Source organism: Pavona decussata, unplaced genomic scaffold (genome assembly GCF_977016875.1).
Source record: "Pavona decussata unplaced genomic scaffold, jaPavDecu1.1 SCAFFOLD_58, whole genome shotgun sequence".
In the NCBI taxonomy this organism is placed as follows: Eukaryota; Metazoa; Cnidaria; class Anthozoa; order Scleractinia; family Agariciidae; genus Pavona; species Pavona decussata.
The window spans coordinates 2223545-2240954 of record NW_028145480.1 but is presented as its reverse complement, the minus strand read 5'-3'; the positions used below and the strand labels follow the sequence as shown (position 1 = coordinate 2240954).

Below are 17410 nucleotides of genomic sequence, written 5' to 3'. Positions count from 1 at the left end.
AACCAGTTTTCAATTATACAAATAACTTACTCAGTACGCCTATGGCGGCATATTCGTATTCGTTTCGTGCGTTATTCGAGCTGTACTGACTGGAATTAGATAATAAGAAAGTACGTCCCATTTGTAATCTTCGGGATAAGACTTAAAAGCTTGGAAAAAGCCTGATCGCCGTGTAAGAAAAGTAGCCAGAGCTGAATAGGGTCATGTTAACTAACATGTAATATATCTAACAATGACAGAAACTGCGAAGCCGATTGTCATGCAGTATACTTGCCATCGAAGTGAGGTTTTTTTAGTACCATTGTATCGCCCACGTAATGCACAACGAGGTTGTAAAACTAAGGAAATGTTCGTTTGGGGCACAAAAAAGTGGTCGTAAATTAATAACGAGGTGCCGGTTGTATTTACGAGCTGGTCGTAAGGCGGAATTCCACTGTACTACGTTAAAATGTACAACCGTGTTGGGGTTAGTTTCTACGCCTTCTTCGCTCTGGTTAAAACATAAAACATATCCTTTTATGTTTTTCACTTTTCTTTTTCGTTCAGCCCCCGAGGAAGGTTTGTATTGCAAACCGAAATATCGGGCAAAACTTTTTTTTAAAAAAAGCAAATATATTTCAGTTATTCTAGCCTTTGTTGCTTGTTCTATCAAGCTCGTCACCTCCGCCGTTGGGATCAGTCTGCCGTTAATATTTTGTTTCGTTAAACATAGTTTTAAATTATTTCCTTCGTAAAAGCTGCTTTCGCATTTTTTTTCGAGTACAGATTTAGCACAATGAAAGCATTATGTTAAACTTTACTTGAATCCTATGTCAAAGCCATTGGTTCTGCTTTCTGTTACCAATTTTCATTTTGTTAAGGGGGGACTTATCCTAAATTTGAATGAAATTTGAAGTGGTCTTAAGAAGGGATAGAAGAAAGAAAATGATTTTTGAAACACTAACAGACAGTTGATACCCACGCAAGAGCACCCTAGGTTGCTATTAACTACAAATTCTTATTTTAAAACTTCACTAATTCTTCAATATTTCTTATTTCTCTTAATTTAACCAATCCTTCTAGAAAAACTATCTCCTCCCAAATATACCCAAAAATCACCCAAAAATTCACAAAACACCCCACAGCATAGATTTACGGGATGAACATAGAGTTTTTGGATCGCTTGAAACGTGAACGAGATATTTCTATTAAAGCCATGTAAAGTGCGGTAAAATGGCGTTTGCGTTAAGTCCCCTCTTAAATCTAGTTTAATTGAACATGTTTTGTTGGTGTGAATGGGGCTTAGTAGCTTACCAGACACCGCTTGCCGGAAGTTAACTTAACCGGAAGTTGGAATCATTGATTCAGCGGTTATTCCCATGGCGAAGGACATCCATTTTCCGTTGAATTCGCTTTTTTGTTCGCAGAGCAAATCGACACCTATAGTTACCGTAATTTTACTCGAGCTGTTGCATCTGTCACCATCACTGTGTACCGAAAAAGGACTTTGCTCGCTATTATATTTCTGCGCGACCTATGGCCGATCGCAGTCGGCGAACCTCACGACGGCTCCAACGAAGCCCTGCGAAAGATTCCGAACCTCCTTCCACTTTCAACTCGTGGACAGTAGTGAAATTACGAAGAGAGTTGAAAAGAAGAGGTTTCATTACAACAGGCTTGAAAGCAGACCTGGTAACTTAACAATTCTTCTAGTTTTCTTTCTTTTCGTTTCATAAGGTTTCCCGAAAGGCAAGCTTCGTTGAAAGATTCCACGGTGTTAAATTTTCCGTGTTTCCGATCTGTGTCACTTTAGGTTGCTCGTCTGGAGCTCGCAGATTTAAAATCACAAGAGGAAATGCCCGAAAAAGATACCAGGTAAACAAACCTAGTTGTTTTTGTAGTAACAGCAATGTTTTGTCTCTGTGTTGGTTAATTGTGATGAAAAAGGCCACACAAGTTTCTGTTCATTCACTGATTGGAGTATAAGACTTAAATGGACATTACTTCGATCGACTGTTCTGCAAGTTCGGCGATCGATTACGTGTCCAGTTCACAGATTTTTTCTTTACGCACTGATTATTAGAATTCTTTGTGTAAGTTAGAATTTATCTTTCATTTGTGGCCAGAGCTAACTCAAAATTAATTGTCACTTTATGTCTTTAAGTGTGATTTTGTTAATTCGCCATTATGCTATTTCACGTGGAGCTAGAAAAATCAGCTGATTTTACTAATTAAAGCTAAAAAAAAGTCATGCACTCGCTCTACATGCGATACAACGATAACACGTGCTGTGATGTGATTAATATAGTTTATCCCATAGACTTGGATCATAGACTTGAAGTCCAGCTACTTATGTCAGTCAGTTCCATCTTGCCTTTGCGAAAGCTTGAGGTCATCTTAGCTATAAATTACATCTTAATCAATGTCCAGACATCTCTAAATATTTTGTAGTAGCAGGCAAGATAACAGGAGTAGTGGGCAGAAACAGCTAAGTCCATAGCCTCCCACGCAGACGTTCTTAGGGGTTCGTCACGCGTTCCTGCCCCACGAACGTCTGCTGAAACGAACAGCCACTTCCGTTCGTCGGCAAATTGCCTTCGTCTGAACAGACCAATCAGCATTGACTCATTATGACGAGTAAAGCCAATCACATGCTGCGAAACAACGGAAATCATCACCCGTGGAGATATTTTCGTTTCCGGACGTGCATATAGATTATACGATTGAAATTTTTCCTTCCATAACACCCTGCATTTTCTTCAGTGATTTCACTGAGAGAAGCGGTAAGAATTCCAAGATTTGCCAATTTGTCTACCTGGTCTTTCATAAGATTTACAAGCGGCGAAACCACAACAGCAAATAGTGACAAGCAGCTTCAAGAATTGAATTGTAAACTAACGATAGAGCTTGATAAATAAGTGACTTTCCATAACCATTTGGAAGGTTTACGAACACATCAGTTTTCTTCTGCGCAAATTGCACTACGACTTCTCTTTGATACGCATTCGACTCCCTTATACCAAACGTTTGGCACACATGACCAAAAACCACATTTAAGTCCGCCATCCTGTCTAGGGTAATATTTTTAATATCAAACACGAGTTTACCCAAAATTGGGAAACGACTCCTGATTGGTCCGCAGTCGACGAACGGAAGTGGCTGTTTGTTTCAGCAGACGTTCGTGGGGCAGGAACGCGTGACGAACCCCTAAGAACGTCTGCGTAGGAGGCTACTAAGTCCAAAGCGGAATCTTAAGGTGGAAAAAACTGCTGGCTGCTGGAGAGGGCTGTGCAACATGTGCTAAAATATTCCGTTATGTCAGAAAGGGACCCCGTTTATTGTATATGTTAGGTGTTACCATCAATAATAATAATAATAATAATAATAATGAAATATTTATATAGCATCAAATCACTATCTGCACACCAATGATGTCCCCCTTCCCCCTAAGACAAGTTGTAAAATACATGTTGTACACGCAACCTGCCTCCCAATATTATTAAGGTACAAGACTAGCCAAACTGCTTCCTTGCCTATTTCCTTATCATTTTTCTGGCAACTTATGCTAAATCTTACTGATCTTGGTAGCAGTAGGAAACCTTTCTCTCATAATGCAAGAAAAAGGTTTCCTGTACAGTGTAAGTTACAGCATCCAGCATGTATATAACTGCACTGGCATCGCAGAGGTCATGGGTTCGAATCCCGTTCAAGCTTGAATTTTTTTCAGGTTTTCTTTTCACAACCTGCTTGAGTTGCGTAGTAACTGCGAGGATCTTTCTTGTATTTGATCTTTCATCCGCAGTTCAAATATATGTGTCATATATTTACATTCATTTATTCATCCTTCACGGGTATATTACAAACTCACAATATGACCAGCTCCCAGTTGGCTTGATAGCTCAGTTGGTAGAGCACTGCACTGGCATTGCAGAGGTCATGGGTTCGAATCCAGTTCAAGCCTGAATTTTTTCCAGGCTTTCTTTTCCGCAACTGCTTAAGTTGCCTAGTAACTGCGAGGATCTCTCTTCTATTTGATAATTATTCTACTAACAGCTTTTCTCGTAGTGTTCTTAAAAGTTGCCTTTGGGTAATCAACATCACTCTTACTTACTGAGAGATGAATTCCCTCAAGCCATTTTGTACTGTTAGTAGTATTTTTTCTTTCTCCCATATCTTTATGGCTAGCCAACTGACCGGTATGGCAGTTATTTGAGAAGGGGTATAATTTAGAAGCTTGTTATGGAGTGAGAGAATGGATTAATGGTACAGAGTATACTATGAGGACAAGGACATTGTGTCTGCTATATGTTGATAGCACAACTATGGAAAAGTTCTCAAAGAACCAACTCAAATATAATTATGTACGAACGTCAATATCTTATTTGTTGTAACTAAGTAGGACTTTTGGATGCTGAAAGACATACATTATTTGCATAGATAAGAAAAGTATATGGAGATTTCTTAATTTTGGGGGAGAGGAGGGATCAATAATGGAGGAGGCACAATTGAAGGGGTGCCTGGAAAAAAGCCCTAAGTGACTTCTGATGAATTGCTAGATTCTCCTTCCAAATTTCGTTGTATTCGCTTGTGAAACAAAAGGAGAATTCGACCTTACATCAAAAGTCACTTAGGGCCTTATTTCACGCACCCCTTCAATTATTCAAAGGCCTTTGATTTAACTATTACAACTTGATTCCACTTTTTTTCTGATAAGCTGTGAGTTTCAAAATGGATGATCTTTGCATTCTGTTCATGTTTTGTTTGTTTGTTTGTAGTGAGCACCTAAATTCCTCTCTGAATGCAGGAGAAGTAAGGCAAAGAGACAAAATGAAACAAGGTAAAAGGCACCTTTTGTTTTTTGACTATTTAAATAGGATTTTTTGCAGTGTGCAGTTATGAATTCAGGAATCAAGAACCTTTCAGGATTTTAGATCTGGTCTCCACATGATTAGAAATGAACTTTAAAATCAGCCATAAAAAATATTGTGGGATCATAAGGAAACAAGCTTATGCAATTGGTTACTTTGTGATCATATCAAATGAATATAATCTGCAGTTCCAGAAAATATCCATACTTACCCCATGGAAGATTTTTTGTTTTGCACCCCCCTCCCCCCAGGCAATTCCAGTTTACCTTCATACTTTGCTTCTAGAATTCTGACTTTTAAGATCCCCCTCCCCCTAGAAATTTCCCATGACCTTTCATAGGGTGGGTATCAATATTTTCAGGAACTGCACAACATGACAGTACTTGTCAACAGCAAATCAGTAAAACTGCTGGGGAAAATGTTTCGTGTCCAACTCGTCAAACTATCTTCAAAAGAATTTAGCTCCTTGAGATTTATCCAAACATCTAAATATAGAATAATAATTATAATTTGTGCATTTTAAATGGTCTTTTTTCCATAGCAGATACCTTAACAAAAGTAATCTAATATGCAGGGATACTTCTTGGTCTACAGTACAGCATATTTTGTTTAGTGTAATACGTTTTTCTTTAACAGTTGAAAATCATGATCATGCATTAAACAATCAAACTAAACCAGCTGATGAAATTGGCGAAGTCACCGTGCTCACGCATGATGAGTTGCAAAAGCAGAAAAAACTGGACCAAAAACGCCGGCACGGAATAGTGCTTTGGAGGTGTCCCATTACAACACTGACTTATTTTTGTTTTGAGATGGGAATTCTTTTAAGTGATTACAAGGCAAGGTAAGTAATTCATTTTATTTGATTTACCTGTAGTACCCTGCTCCTAATACAAATGTAAATACTCCCTAAAAAGTGTACCCCTCCCCACTTTTACTGAGCGTTTGTTTGTAACTTAATAAGCACTCCATGTTCCCTGTCCCAAAGTGTCGTCAATCTTGAAAGTCCTCCTTTATGCAAAAAGCATATTTATATAACGGTGTAAGACCCTTTGATGGAACTGTACATGTACATGCATGTTCGTTTTTCTTTGCCTTACATTACAGTCCACCCAGGTCACGCGTGAACAGTAATTCCAAGAATGAAATGAACATTCGAATTTCTCTTTGTAATGTCCGACGTGTGAATGAAATGTTGGACATCTCTCTGGAAGTTGTTCCGAAAAAGACGCATTAACTGAAAAAAAGATTCAAAATACTTGGGAAACAATTGTTATTCTCAAAATATTCAATTTTGCAATGTAAAGAAAAATTCATAGCTTTACACTGTCAATAAGCTAGGGAAATTTATACGGGAACTCTGAAATCTCGTTGGCGATTTTGAAAACTGACATGTAAATTTCAAAACTCCTTTCAAATTTTAAAAATATCGTTCACGCGTGACCTGGGTTGACTGTAATACAGTCAAACCTGTACACATGAAAGGGACAGTATCACGCTATTTTTAGTAACACATTGAAAATCGCAAAGACGCTATTCGGTTGATAGCAGCCAAGATATAATGACAAAATTCCATTGAAAGACTATCAGAATGCAAAGAAACTATCCACGGATATTTTCGCTGCCGATGACCAAGATAGTGAGGGGTTCAAATTTGAAAACGTCTGGCAGACGTTTTCAAATTTCGCTGTTGTAACGCACTAAAAATCACCAGTTGTACTATATTTTGGTTCAACCTTTCGTCTTACCTGTTTACAGCGGACACTCTGTATTAACCAGAGACTAGCCAGGGTCCTGCGAGTGTCCGCTTAATACAGGTTTGACTGTGATATTATTTATTTCTTTATTCTCAGAACACTGAAACATAAGAAGACAGTGACATCAATAGTTGTCGTCTCAGTTTTAATGATTCTTGCCTACAATTTGGAGGGGGCACATCAAGAGGTACGTAAAACTTAAATGTACTTTTAATTAATTTTAACCTAACTTTCATCTTATTTGAAAGAACCTGTAGCCTAACAGTGACTACCAAACCCTTTGTCGCCTGCTGTTATGCAAAACTGAAAAATAAATAAATAAACAAATAAAAAGTGGTGTGACCTTAGGTGTTTTTTTTTTTTGGTAAAAAATGTGGCAAAACATTTTTCTGCAAAACAATTGCTGCAAAAAAAAAAGTAAAAAAGCTCCTGACAGTTTTCCACAAAGTTAACACAAAGTGTCACTATTTCAGGGTGAGCAAATATTGACATTCAAAGAACTTTAAATGAATGTAAGCCAAGGGTTTGGAAGAACGCAAAGTCATTCTAAAGTTACATGTTTATTCTTATTGCAGTCCTTTGGACAGATCAAATCAGTACTATTTTGGTGGGGTTACTGGGTTGGCCTTGGTATCCTATCGTCTGTGGGCCTTGGCACAGGACTTCACACCTTTCTATTGTATTTGGTAAGTGAAATATGACAAAAACAAGTCTTGGTGATAAACACAAGACCAAGATCTACAAATTGAAGGCATAAAATCATTCCCCCCTCCTATATGAGACGTGATTTACCACCCCTCAAACTTTTCATTTCTTTCCTTTGTACCTTAAGGGTCCAGTTGATATCTTACAACATTAGCAATCCATTGAGAGCTACATGTATACAATCCATTAAGCTATAGTTTAGGGGGATACCCAATACGTACAATGAATAGGAAAATTTTCAATGTTTTTATTCTTTTGTTTTGGACTTTTCTCACTCTTATATGTTACCTCCTCCATCTCTGTTGGTAAGATTTATAGCACGCCCCAGAAAATACCTTTTAAGTGGTATATCACATGTGGTCTCCCTTTTCATAGTTAGTGATTTAGAAAAAATTGGCATTTCCCTTGGTCAGGAAAGGGGTAAGGGAGAGAAGGACATGCATGTTATGTTCACACGTGTATAGAGAGGTCTGAGGACATATTTGTACTATTTCCACTGTCAGTTGTGCAAATTTTGTTTTTTCCATCTCTTCCATTTCCCATAATTTGTCTCACAAATCTATTTAATTTCTGTTTGTCCCTCCCATTACTAACCCCATTCCTCCTTTATAATGTCTGCCCCCACCAGAATGCTTGATCTCAAACATTCAGGGAAAACCAAAGGTTAATTTAAAGACAGTTTTAGTTTTCACTATAGCCCAAATTGTCAAAACCATGAAAGGTACATGTGACTGTAGTAAAACTGAATATGCTGTAACAGAAGAAAGCTATATTGACATCAGTATATATACCTTATTCGATGGTTTTACATATAATACGCGCGGATATTTTGCAAGTTGCGTAGTATTTTTCCGAGCCACGAAGGGGCGAGGAAAAATACTAGCAATGAGCAAAATGTCCGCGAGTATTATATGTAAAACCATCGAATAAGAGATTTATTATTCCACTACAAAAAGATTTTGTTATTTTGGCTTCTCTGTTTTGGTAACAGTTTTCAAATGCACCCGGCATCAACTGTCCATCGGTATATGGCGCGTACGAATGATGTAAACAACACAGAAAGCCAGTTAAATGTCTTTAATTTGATTAGATAAAATGAAAAGATAAATGACAAGTGAAACTTGTTTTCGAGTCTGCATCGTTTCAAAAACTATTCTTCGTCCAGTCCGGACATTGTTGCTCCTTTTTTCTGCCTTTTCCGTCCGTATTCGCTCTGTTGTAAACCGGTCAAACCGGGACACTACAGTGTATTACGGTCTCATATTTTGCGCGTTCTCTTGACCTTATTTGGTGAAATGACATAATAGTGGAATAATAAAGTGAGATATATACCACTCGATCAATAGCACATACTGTATATATGCAAATGTTTTGTTTTTACTTTTGATCCTAATTTTCAGGGTCCCCACATTGCATCAGTCACATTAGCAGCCTGGGAATGTGGCACTTTAAACTTTCCTGAACCACCCTACCCTGATGAGTAAGTTTATTTTATGTATTTCAGGGGCGGATGCAGGAATTTTTAAAAGGATGGGGGGGGGGGGGGGGGTCTAAACTTTGATTCAGAAACACTGTTGAAACTTTATTGAGGCAAATTACTTATCCCCCACACCTCCTCCACATTTTAATCAACCCCTTACCGTGTACATGAATTTTACTCATAAAAGATGCACCCTTGGAACATCCTGCTTTTGTGTTTGGCAACAAAGGTTGTGCAGATGTCGTCAATATCAGATAAATATAAATACAGGCATGCAGCTTGATTAATGTAGGCAGCTTTTTCTCTATTTCCTCTGGCAGTACAAAAGATAATTTAAGAACCATTACATATTTCCCAGACTACACTTGTTCTACAACCCCAAACGTCTGTCTAGGTTTTTGTTAGTACAAGAATGCACTCACAATACAACTTAGCGGCAAATTCAAGTGATGCAAGAAGTGAAAGGTTAAACATTAACTTAATTATTTTTTTGTTTTCTGAATAATATTTCAACAAGAAAATTAACGATAGTAAAACAGCATGATGTTTCGACGACTTCATATCGCGCATGGTTTAACTCCTAAAATTTTAAAGTCATAAAGAAATGCCGTGACAAATTTGAATGTTGGTCCACGAAATGCTGTGGATCAAGAACAAAAGACCGAAACTGAACACGCAAGCGGATTCCATTCGCGCGAAACTCTTTACCTAAATGCTTTCATGCTAATTTATTTTCTCACTTTCAATACCTATAAATATGCCTTTCCGTTATTTCCATTTTACTCATTTGACAATGACGATATGAAGTCGTCGAAACGTCATGCTGTTTTGCTATCGTTAATTTTCTTGTTGAAATGTTTCTCTAAATCGTTTGTTTTCGGAATAATAATTATAATTATTATAATCCTTTGACTTTCTGTGAACCTGTTTGCATTTAGCATCCAGTGTCCTGACGATGATCGCGCATCAACAGTAAACATGTGGACAATCATGAGTAAAGTTAGGGTGGAGGCTTTCATGTGGGTAAGTCATATGTGACCGTGTACAGCAGGTATCCAGTTAATATAGAGGGCCAGGTGGGTGGCTGGATAGAGAATGTCTTAAAATTTGAATCTTTTGGCCCTATGGGCCTTATTTTCTCTGCCAAAGTTGGGCTGCTCCTAAAGCTGTTTCTTATTAGGCAAGCAAGGAGGGATCAGCAGCATGCAAAGAAAGTAGTGTCTGATAGCCCTCAGCTGGTAGATTTTGCTATGAGGCTAGTGAATTTTGTTCTTAACTTGCCCGACGGGCAAGTGAAGTTTTTGATGAATTCAAATGACAGAAGAACTGTGTAATCAATCCTGTATATCAAAACGTTTTTGGTGCTGGTTGAAACAACTTTTGGGCTTATACATGCTAGCTAACAGGTTGCCCGAATGGCAAGCTGTAAAACTGACTTTCTTTGCACCCTGGATCAGTTTCCGTTGCTTGCACAGAGCTCCAGTGCAAATTGAGTGAGAGAGCTACATGTATTTGACATGATTATGTTCGAATTACTTTCACCTTGGGTGTGTCAACTTTTTCCATCGTGGAGGAGCAAGCTGCCCTTTCCCTGGTAGGCTCAACTCCACATTACAGAATAGTGGTCTGGGGGGAGCCTGGGGAGAGTGCCAGACGATGGACATCCCGGGGGGGGGGGGGAGGGGGGGCATGGAACCTGTGCAAAAAATCTCAGGACCACAGAAGTTATAATCTCTTACTTTTCCTTGGGTGTTAATTTTAGGGGGTAGTAGTATTTAGTTATTCCAGAAGTTTTATTTAGTCTTATGCCTACGGTGGAGTTTTTCTGGATACGTTCAAGTGGGAATGATTTGCAGCAGATGAATTTAACTTGTGCAGTAATATTATTTATTGTATAATTTGAATTTTTAATGTTTAGGGTGCAGGGACTGCTATTGGAGAACTGCCTCCTTATTTCATGGCAAGAGCAGGTAGCGTACATCTTCTTTGTTGGTGTTGTTTATTAAAGCAGCTGCATCTATCAATGCTGCAACTAAAAACTGATTTCTTTCATTAGTACTGTGCGGTGTAACTTGTCACCTCCAATGTATCTTGTAATGCTGCAAATTATGCAGTATTTGAAGTTTCTGCAGACATTAGTCTTTAAAAAAATTGCCAAGTGTAAACACTTATCCCTTAGTCTACATTTTTGTTTTTCTGGTGTGTTCTCTCTTTCTGGTGTTAAATGACCTTCTGGTTTCACCAGTGTAGGCTCTAATGTGGTAAACCATGCTTGGTCCAACAACCACCAGATTAACTATGATAATGTGTCACTAAATTATTATTGACAAAGCCTATTATAGGCACATGTGTCAAGACCCTTGAGTCCTGGCAAACTGAGAAAACTGTTGAGGCTGACAACAACTCATGCCCGCTCCCCAATCAGTATCACATTCTTTTAAACAAACGTTAATTTTCACAGACCCAACATTCTTACTTTACATTCTTCTGCATTCATTATTTTTCTACTCTTTAATTATTCATTCTACAAACAGTCACATTTTTCTCTCCGTCAAAGACAACAGGACAGTTGTCGGAAGCTTATATTAGATTTTTAAACTTTTAACCAGAGAATATTTGATCATTACTACTATGAATCCTGGTTACGGATCTTCGATTTTCTTATCATTCCTTAGGACTCTATATGTGCAAGATGTGTATGAACAAGTGATAATGCATGTACATGTATATTCCTCAGCACGTTTGTCAGGAGCTGATTTTGATGATGAAGAGTTGGAAGAGGTGGAAGAACTGGAACGGTTGACATCACTAAAGGATCAGAGTTTGTGGACGAAACTGAAGAAATGTGTTCTTGATTTAGTAGAGCGAGTAGGCTTCTTTGGCATTCTTGTTTGTGCATCGGTGAGTGGAAGCTAGATACAGCTACATACTCTATTTAACAATTAGATTATGAGCTCGAGATTTCTATCGCATGATAGCTGATGAGGGCGCAGCCCGAATCAGCTATCATGCATAGAAATCGAGAGCGAATAATCTAATTGTTTTAGTATAAATCTACTAGTCGTTCAAAACTAAACAAGTAAATTAATTATATCCTCATCGCAGACACTTCGAAAACGCGACGAAGCGGCCGCCATTTTGTTGAAAACCGCTACTCACTATCTATCACAGAATAGATAGCGAGTAGCGTAGCCAATCAGAGAACGGCATTCGTGATAGAACACTAGTAGATTTATACTAATAACACTGATTTACAACTTTTTACAGTACAACTACGGTTACCGGGGTCACTTAAACAACAACAACAACAACAACAATTTATTTACAAATTCATATGATATAAGGGGCTTGTCCCGCAAATAGCCACAAAGCTAGTCAAGGCTGGACAAGACGAGCACGGGGAAAAAAAATTTCAATAAGTTACAAACATGATGGAAAACGGAAAAACAAAACTGGCCAATCAGATTGCAGGACAAGAACAATGAATTTCAACTGAAGCCGATTGAACCAATCACGAATAGACGGAAAACAACAGTTAAAACCCAAAAGTTTGGAATTATTCACTGTTCATATCCTACTGAGATCTGATTGGCCAGTTTTATAGTAGTCGTACTGTAATCTCAGCTGGGAAAAACAATGGCTGAATGCAAACCCACAGCTGGTATTCATTCAAGGAAATTTTTAGAGGCTTATTGTGTGGTGAAGGCTTGATTTCAGTGGCATGTTATTGGAGAGAATTTTATGTCTCAAAACAGGCTGGGTTTGAATATAAAACCTGTTTTAAGGAGCTTGAGATGCTAGGCCACCAGCCTAAAACACTTCACCATAACAGTCAACGAGTTTGCTTTCAGGAAGTCTTCTTATCAAAAGGAGTTTGCATTTAACATGACAACTTCGTTGCGGTTTAGCGTACGCCCCTTAGTACTAAACCGAAGATGAGTTTGTTACTTTAACTTTCAGTTGCCGCAGAAAAACATAAAGTGACATTTTTAGTGAAAAGCACTACATCTAATTTCTTGCCAGGCAATAAGCCCTCATTGTTGCAATCTTTTGCTAAAGATGAATAGCATCCCCGCCTAAATGTTGCACGTGTTTGTATCACTTGGAGCATCTTTGGCAAAAGCTGAATGACAAACCAAGTAGATTTCCAAAGAGTATTTTGTTATTTTAACTTTAAAACATGTTTTTCTTTGAGAGTGATGTATTTTGCAGTGAGTGACACAGGCCCATACTCGGAAAAACGAAATCCGAGTGCTCCTATCAGGAGTCGAACCTAAGACCTTCCAGTTTAACTTGTTCGTATGCTTTACCACTGAGCTACAGGAGACTTGTGGGAGCTAAGGCCTTTTAACTATGTTCGTGGGACAAACATCCTGCATACTGCTAGGATTGGAATGTCAATGTGTGGCATATGCGCAATAGAATAAATGTGATGGTGTACAGCTGTATTTTAGGTATATTTTTCTTTCTTCTTTTGTCCATTCAGGTTCCAAACCCTCTCTTTGATTTAGCTGGTATCACATGTGGTCATTGTCTCGTTCCTTTTTGGACATTCTTTGGAGCGACACTCATAGGCAAGGCTATCATAAAGATGCACATTCAGGTATTGTTATTGATAACTAAACGCAGTTCACATGTGCTGTTAAGTTTCACATAATTTGGTATTTAGTAATATCAATTTGAGGGACTGGGTTGGCACAGTGGCAGCCTAGTTTTCAAAGATGAAAAATTGTCAGTTTGATTTCATTTTTTTTTTTAATTAACGACAACCTTAGAAAAATATATTTTTGCAAATTCATTTTTCAGGGTCTATAAACTTTTACACTAAGATTTACAAACTACCTAATAAATAAAATACTGCTTTACATGAATGTCGTGTTTCAAGGAACATAATTAGTCACTAAACAAGCTGCACGAGTATACATGTAGCTGATGCCAGAAGTCAATTAGTGACTCAGCCCGCCGCAAATCAGAGGGTAAGCTGTTCCAAAGTACCACGCCCCCGTAGCTAAAGCTGTTTTTAAGAAGTTTATCTTTTTTCCAAAGCTCATGACATGTTAGATATTACATCTTGCTTATTATCTTTACTTGCGTGGTGTCATTAATTAATTAATTTATTTATTTATTTTTCAGAAAACGTTTGTTATCTTAGCTTTTAGCAAGCATTATGTTGAAGCAGTTTTATCGTATGTTGGGTGAGTTACGCAGGCACTCGCCTTCTTGTATTTATAGCTGAATGCTTGAAAACAAGCCCGCTTAAGTCATGCTTGTTTACTAAGGCAATGCGAATCGTACAAAAGAAGCAAATATAAAAACGTAAGGTCGTGTGGTCTTTGTTTTCGGCCTCTCCTCTCTTTTTTCTCCTTTCTTCTCTCTTTTACATCATTCTGAACTTTCCCGGGGCCAAAAATAAACCTGTGTTCCAGTATCGTTTCACAAGAAGTGCTAAAGTTTTCATCGGCAACCTTTTCAAAAATTCGGCTAGATTTTAAAGTTACACTTACTCAGAGCTGGAGCCTTCTCTTTTTCCGTTTTTTATTCGACGGTATCAGGTCAAGCTTTACATCCCATAGATCCAGTCCCCCTCCTTCCCCTCCTCAATTCCCGTCTCTTTTATACCAATCATAATGGGGCCCGTTATGTAAACTCTTTATTTCTTTTTGCAGTGACATTCCCACAGTCGGCCCCTATATTCAGAAACCTTTTAAGATAGCGCTGGAAAAGCAAAAAGAGAAACTACATCGAAAACCGGGACCAGGAACTAGTACTACATCGGTACGTTTTACAGTGTAACAGTCAGCCACCTCGTGGAGATATGCCCAGATATGCACGCTAATGAGATTCGTGCTGTTTATCATACTGTACACAACTGTGGAAGAAATCATTTCTGAACAGCTGCTACTTTCCTATGGTGTTGTTTATTATGCTGTCCCTAACTCCTTAGTAGCCGATGAAATTCTCAGTGTAGCAGTTACTGGATGCTTGTTTTGTGATAAATATATAGGTCAGTTCTTAAGCAAAAGATTTAAACTTTGTTTTCATTCTCCGCAGGAACCAAACATCCTCGCTTGGATTTTTGAGAAGCTTGTTATCGCCATGATTGTATACTTCCTGTTGTCGATTATCAACTCCATGGCCCAGCACTATGCTAAACGCCTTGATGAGAAGAAAAGGCAATCACAGAAACCGGCCAAGGGAGAATAGAAGCCGTGCCGGTTATTTTTCAAGGATCCAAGAATTTATTATCAGAAACTGTGAGTCGCTGCTATGGTGTAGCGCCGTGAACAGCTCTCATCGTCATCATTATTGTCGTCGTCATTATTCTCACAATCATCATCATTGTCATCGTCATCGTCAATATCATAGTCATCATCATCATCATCATCATCATCATCATCATCATCATCATCATCATCATTATCGTCGACGTCATGGTCATTAAATATACCAGTGTGATAAGAACTGTTCCCAACTCCCCAGTCCCCCGAATTTCTTGGTGTAGCATCGCCCCTGAGATGTCAATTTTACATAGATAACTGTTTCCTTAAGTCGTCCGTTTTGTTTTGAAAACGGAGATTTATTAAAACATGTTTTGCTCCAAACATAGATGCGTTTTCGTTCGCTTTCGCTGAAACCTCTGCTTTCGATCGTTTGCTATCGACCATGTATTCACTGTGGGTATAAGAACAATTCGCATGAAACAGCGCCCTTTACACGTAAACACGTAAATCATCCCAAAGGAACCCACCCTCAAGACAAATATTTGACCAGCTGTGACCAACATACAACAAAATCTCCGTGACAGAGCCCCTTTAAAGGCAGTGTTTTGAATACCTTTAACGGTGCCGGTTGCGTTTGTTAACGCTTACGTGGAGACAGACGGCTTCTTGTAATAAATCTCCTTTTTCAATTAAAGACGTACAATCGGGACCGGAAAATGTCTATTTTTGAGTCGTCTATGTTAGTTTAAGAGTTAATGGAAGGCCTCACCCGGTGAAGTCTAAAATGCAGTTCAAAAGTGAACGATAGATCACCTGCCTCCTCTTAGGCAATAAATTTCCGTTTTCAAATTAAAACGGTCGAACGATTATTTGCTTCAAAGGGTCAAAGCTCTAAACTGGTCAGTCTCAAATATAATTTATATTTTTCAACAGTAATTTAAAACACTGTTTTGGTGGTCAGTGTTTATGATAAAACTCTTAAAAGATAATTGTATCCGACCTAAAATTGTATAAAATTTAAAATACTAAATTTTCGGCTGCCTTCGTCAGATTAAAATGACGACTATATGAATAATTAAAAGATTTTCTCAAGACTTCTCCAGGTCCCTGAGGGATGCCAAAAAAAAGGCAAGTGAGCCTCAGGGAAAGGCTGGCGTTCATTTACAGTGTTCACGGGTAATGAAATGTAAAGAATTTTGCTAATTGTTCACTCCACGTTCTAATATCCCCACATAGCTTGGATGAATGTCATTCCCCGTCGTCTCCGCGTGTTGTGAAAATAATCTCATCACTAAATTTTCCCAATTCTTTCATAAATTGGATTTGATATGAAGATTAATTACTTGAAGCATTTTTTAAGAGTTTTAATAATATTTAAAAGTGCCAGTTTCTTCGCGACGCGATGTTGTGTGTTCTCTGTCAAAAGAGGCATCTTGGCTATATTAATTAAAGAGCAAGAAAATTTCATGTTCACAGAAACTGATGCTGGTGGCGTTGTGCCTTTGGTTGGTTCCTAATTAATTTATATTTAAACCAAGCAAAGGAAACGGTAGGAAAGATTCAAAAGCGTAGAGTCACGTGACTTGGTATGTGAGGAATAGGCCATTGCCGTTTGAAGCTTATTACGAAAGCGAGGCTAAGTGCAAAACTTTTCACGATGATGAGTCAAGCCTTATAGCGTGGAAAAAAAAATAGTTTTGTTTCGATATGAATAAAAACTAATTTTCATTGCGTTCCACGTAGGAAGAACGCACTCCTAACGCGGATTGAAGTCGAGGTTGTATGAGACAAAGTTGATTGCCGGAATGAATGAATGGACGGATCTTGGGACGCGTTATCTGGCATCCCCCGCAGATTTTTTTGCAGGGGCGGAAGACATCACAAAGGAGAGAGAGCCTGGGATCGAGTTCATCGAACGACGAACTCCCCCAATCTTTGATTATTACTGGTAATAAGAACTATATACGGAGCCTCGCTTTTATAAAGAGGTTCAAAGCAGCTGGGAAATGGCCTTTTGTGTGACTCCGTGCTCTTGGTTTTCTTTCGCGTGGAACACGGATTGACTAATAGCTAGGATGTCACAATGGATTAAAAAAAAAAAACGAAAAATAAAACGTCAAGTTTGGAATTTTGTTTTGTTCCGTTTTAGTGAGTGCAGATCAGATCAGTCGTGGAATATCGTTAAAGTGTATCAACCCCTGATCCCTGAATCTTATAGACAATTCAAATCTTAAAATTAAGACCACTCCCAATTTCTATGATGGAAAAATGGCACGTTTTGCTTTGCGCGCGAATTCATCATTGTCTTTTGATGGGGGTGGGGGGGGGGGGAGATGAAGGGGGTTTAGCTCTCTCCTATTTGAGATACGTGCCCACAGTGCCTGTTCTCCATACCGCCTA

At 38.4% G+C, this 17410-nt stretch overlaps 1 protein-coding gene across 1 annotated transcript; it reads left to right on the top strand.

Annotated features, from left to right (window-relative positions):
• The first annotated feature begins 1368 nt into the window (after nt 1–1368).
• Nucleotides 1369–16477, top strand: LOC146479615 (vacuole membrane protein 1-like). The gene is made up of 14 exons (XM_085110474.1): nt 1369–1671; nt 1793–1854; nt 4755–4816; nt 5484–5691; nt 6701–6791; nt 7180–7290; nt 8710–8789; nt 9728–9812; nt 10708–10759; nt 11527–11690; nt 13276–13392; nt 13923–13984; nt 14456–14564; nt 14841–16477. The coding sequence occupies exons 1-14, from the start codon at nt 1516–1518 to the stop codon at nt 14991–14993; spliced, it is 1512 nt and encodes a 503-aa protein (XP_084966600.1). The 5' UTR covers nt 1369–1515; the 3' UTR covers nt 14994–16477.
• Nucleotides 16478–17410: the final 933 nt, after the last annotated feature.

Bases quoted from the DNA above. Each gene is read 5' to 3' on its own strand.
- LOC146479615 (XM_085110474.1), top strand. From the start codon at position 1,516: ATGGCCGATCGCAGTCGGCGAACCTCACGACGGCTCCAACGAAGCCCT. The intron at 8,790-9,727 runs GTAAGTTTATTT...GTTTGCATTTAG, and splicing joins GAACCACCCTACCCTGATGA to CATCCAGTGTCCTGACGATG. The intron at 11,691-13,275 runs GTGAGTGGAAGC...TTGTCCATTCAG, and splicing joins GCATTCTTGTTTGTGCATCG to GTTCCAAACCCTCTCTTTGA.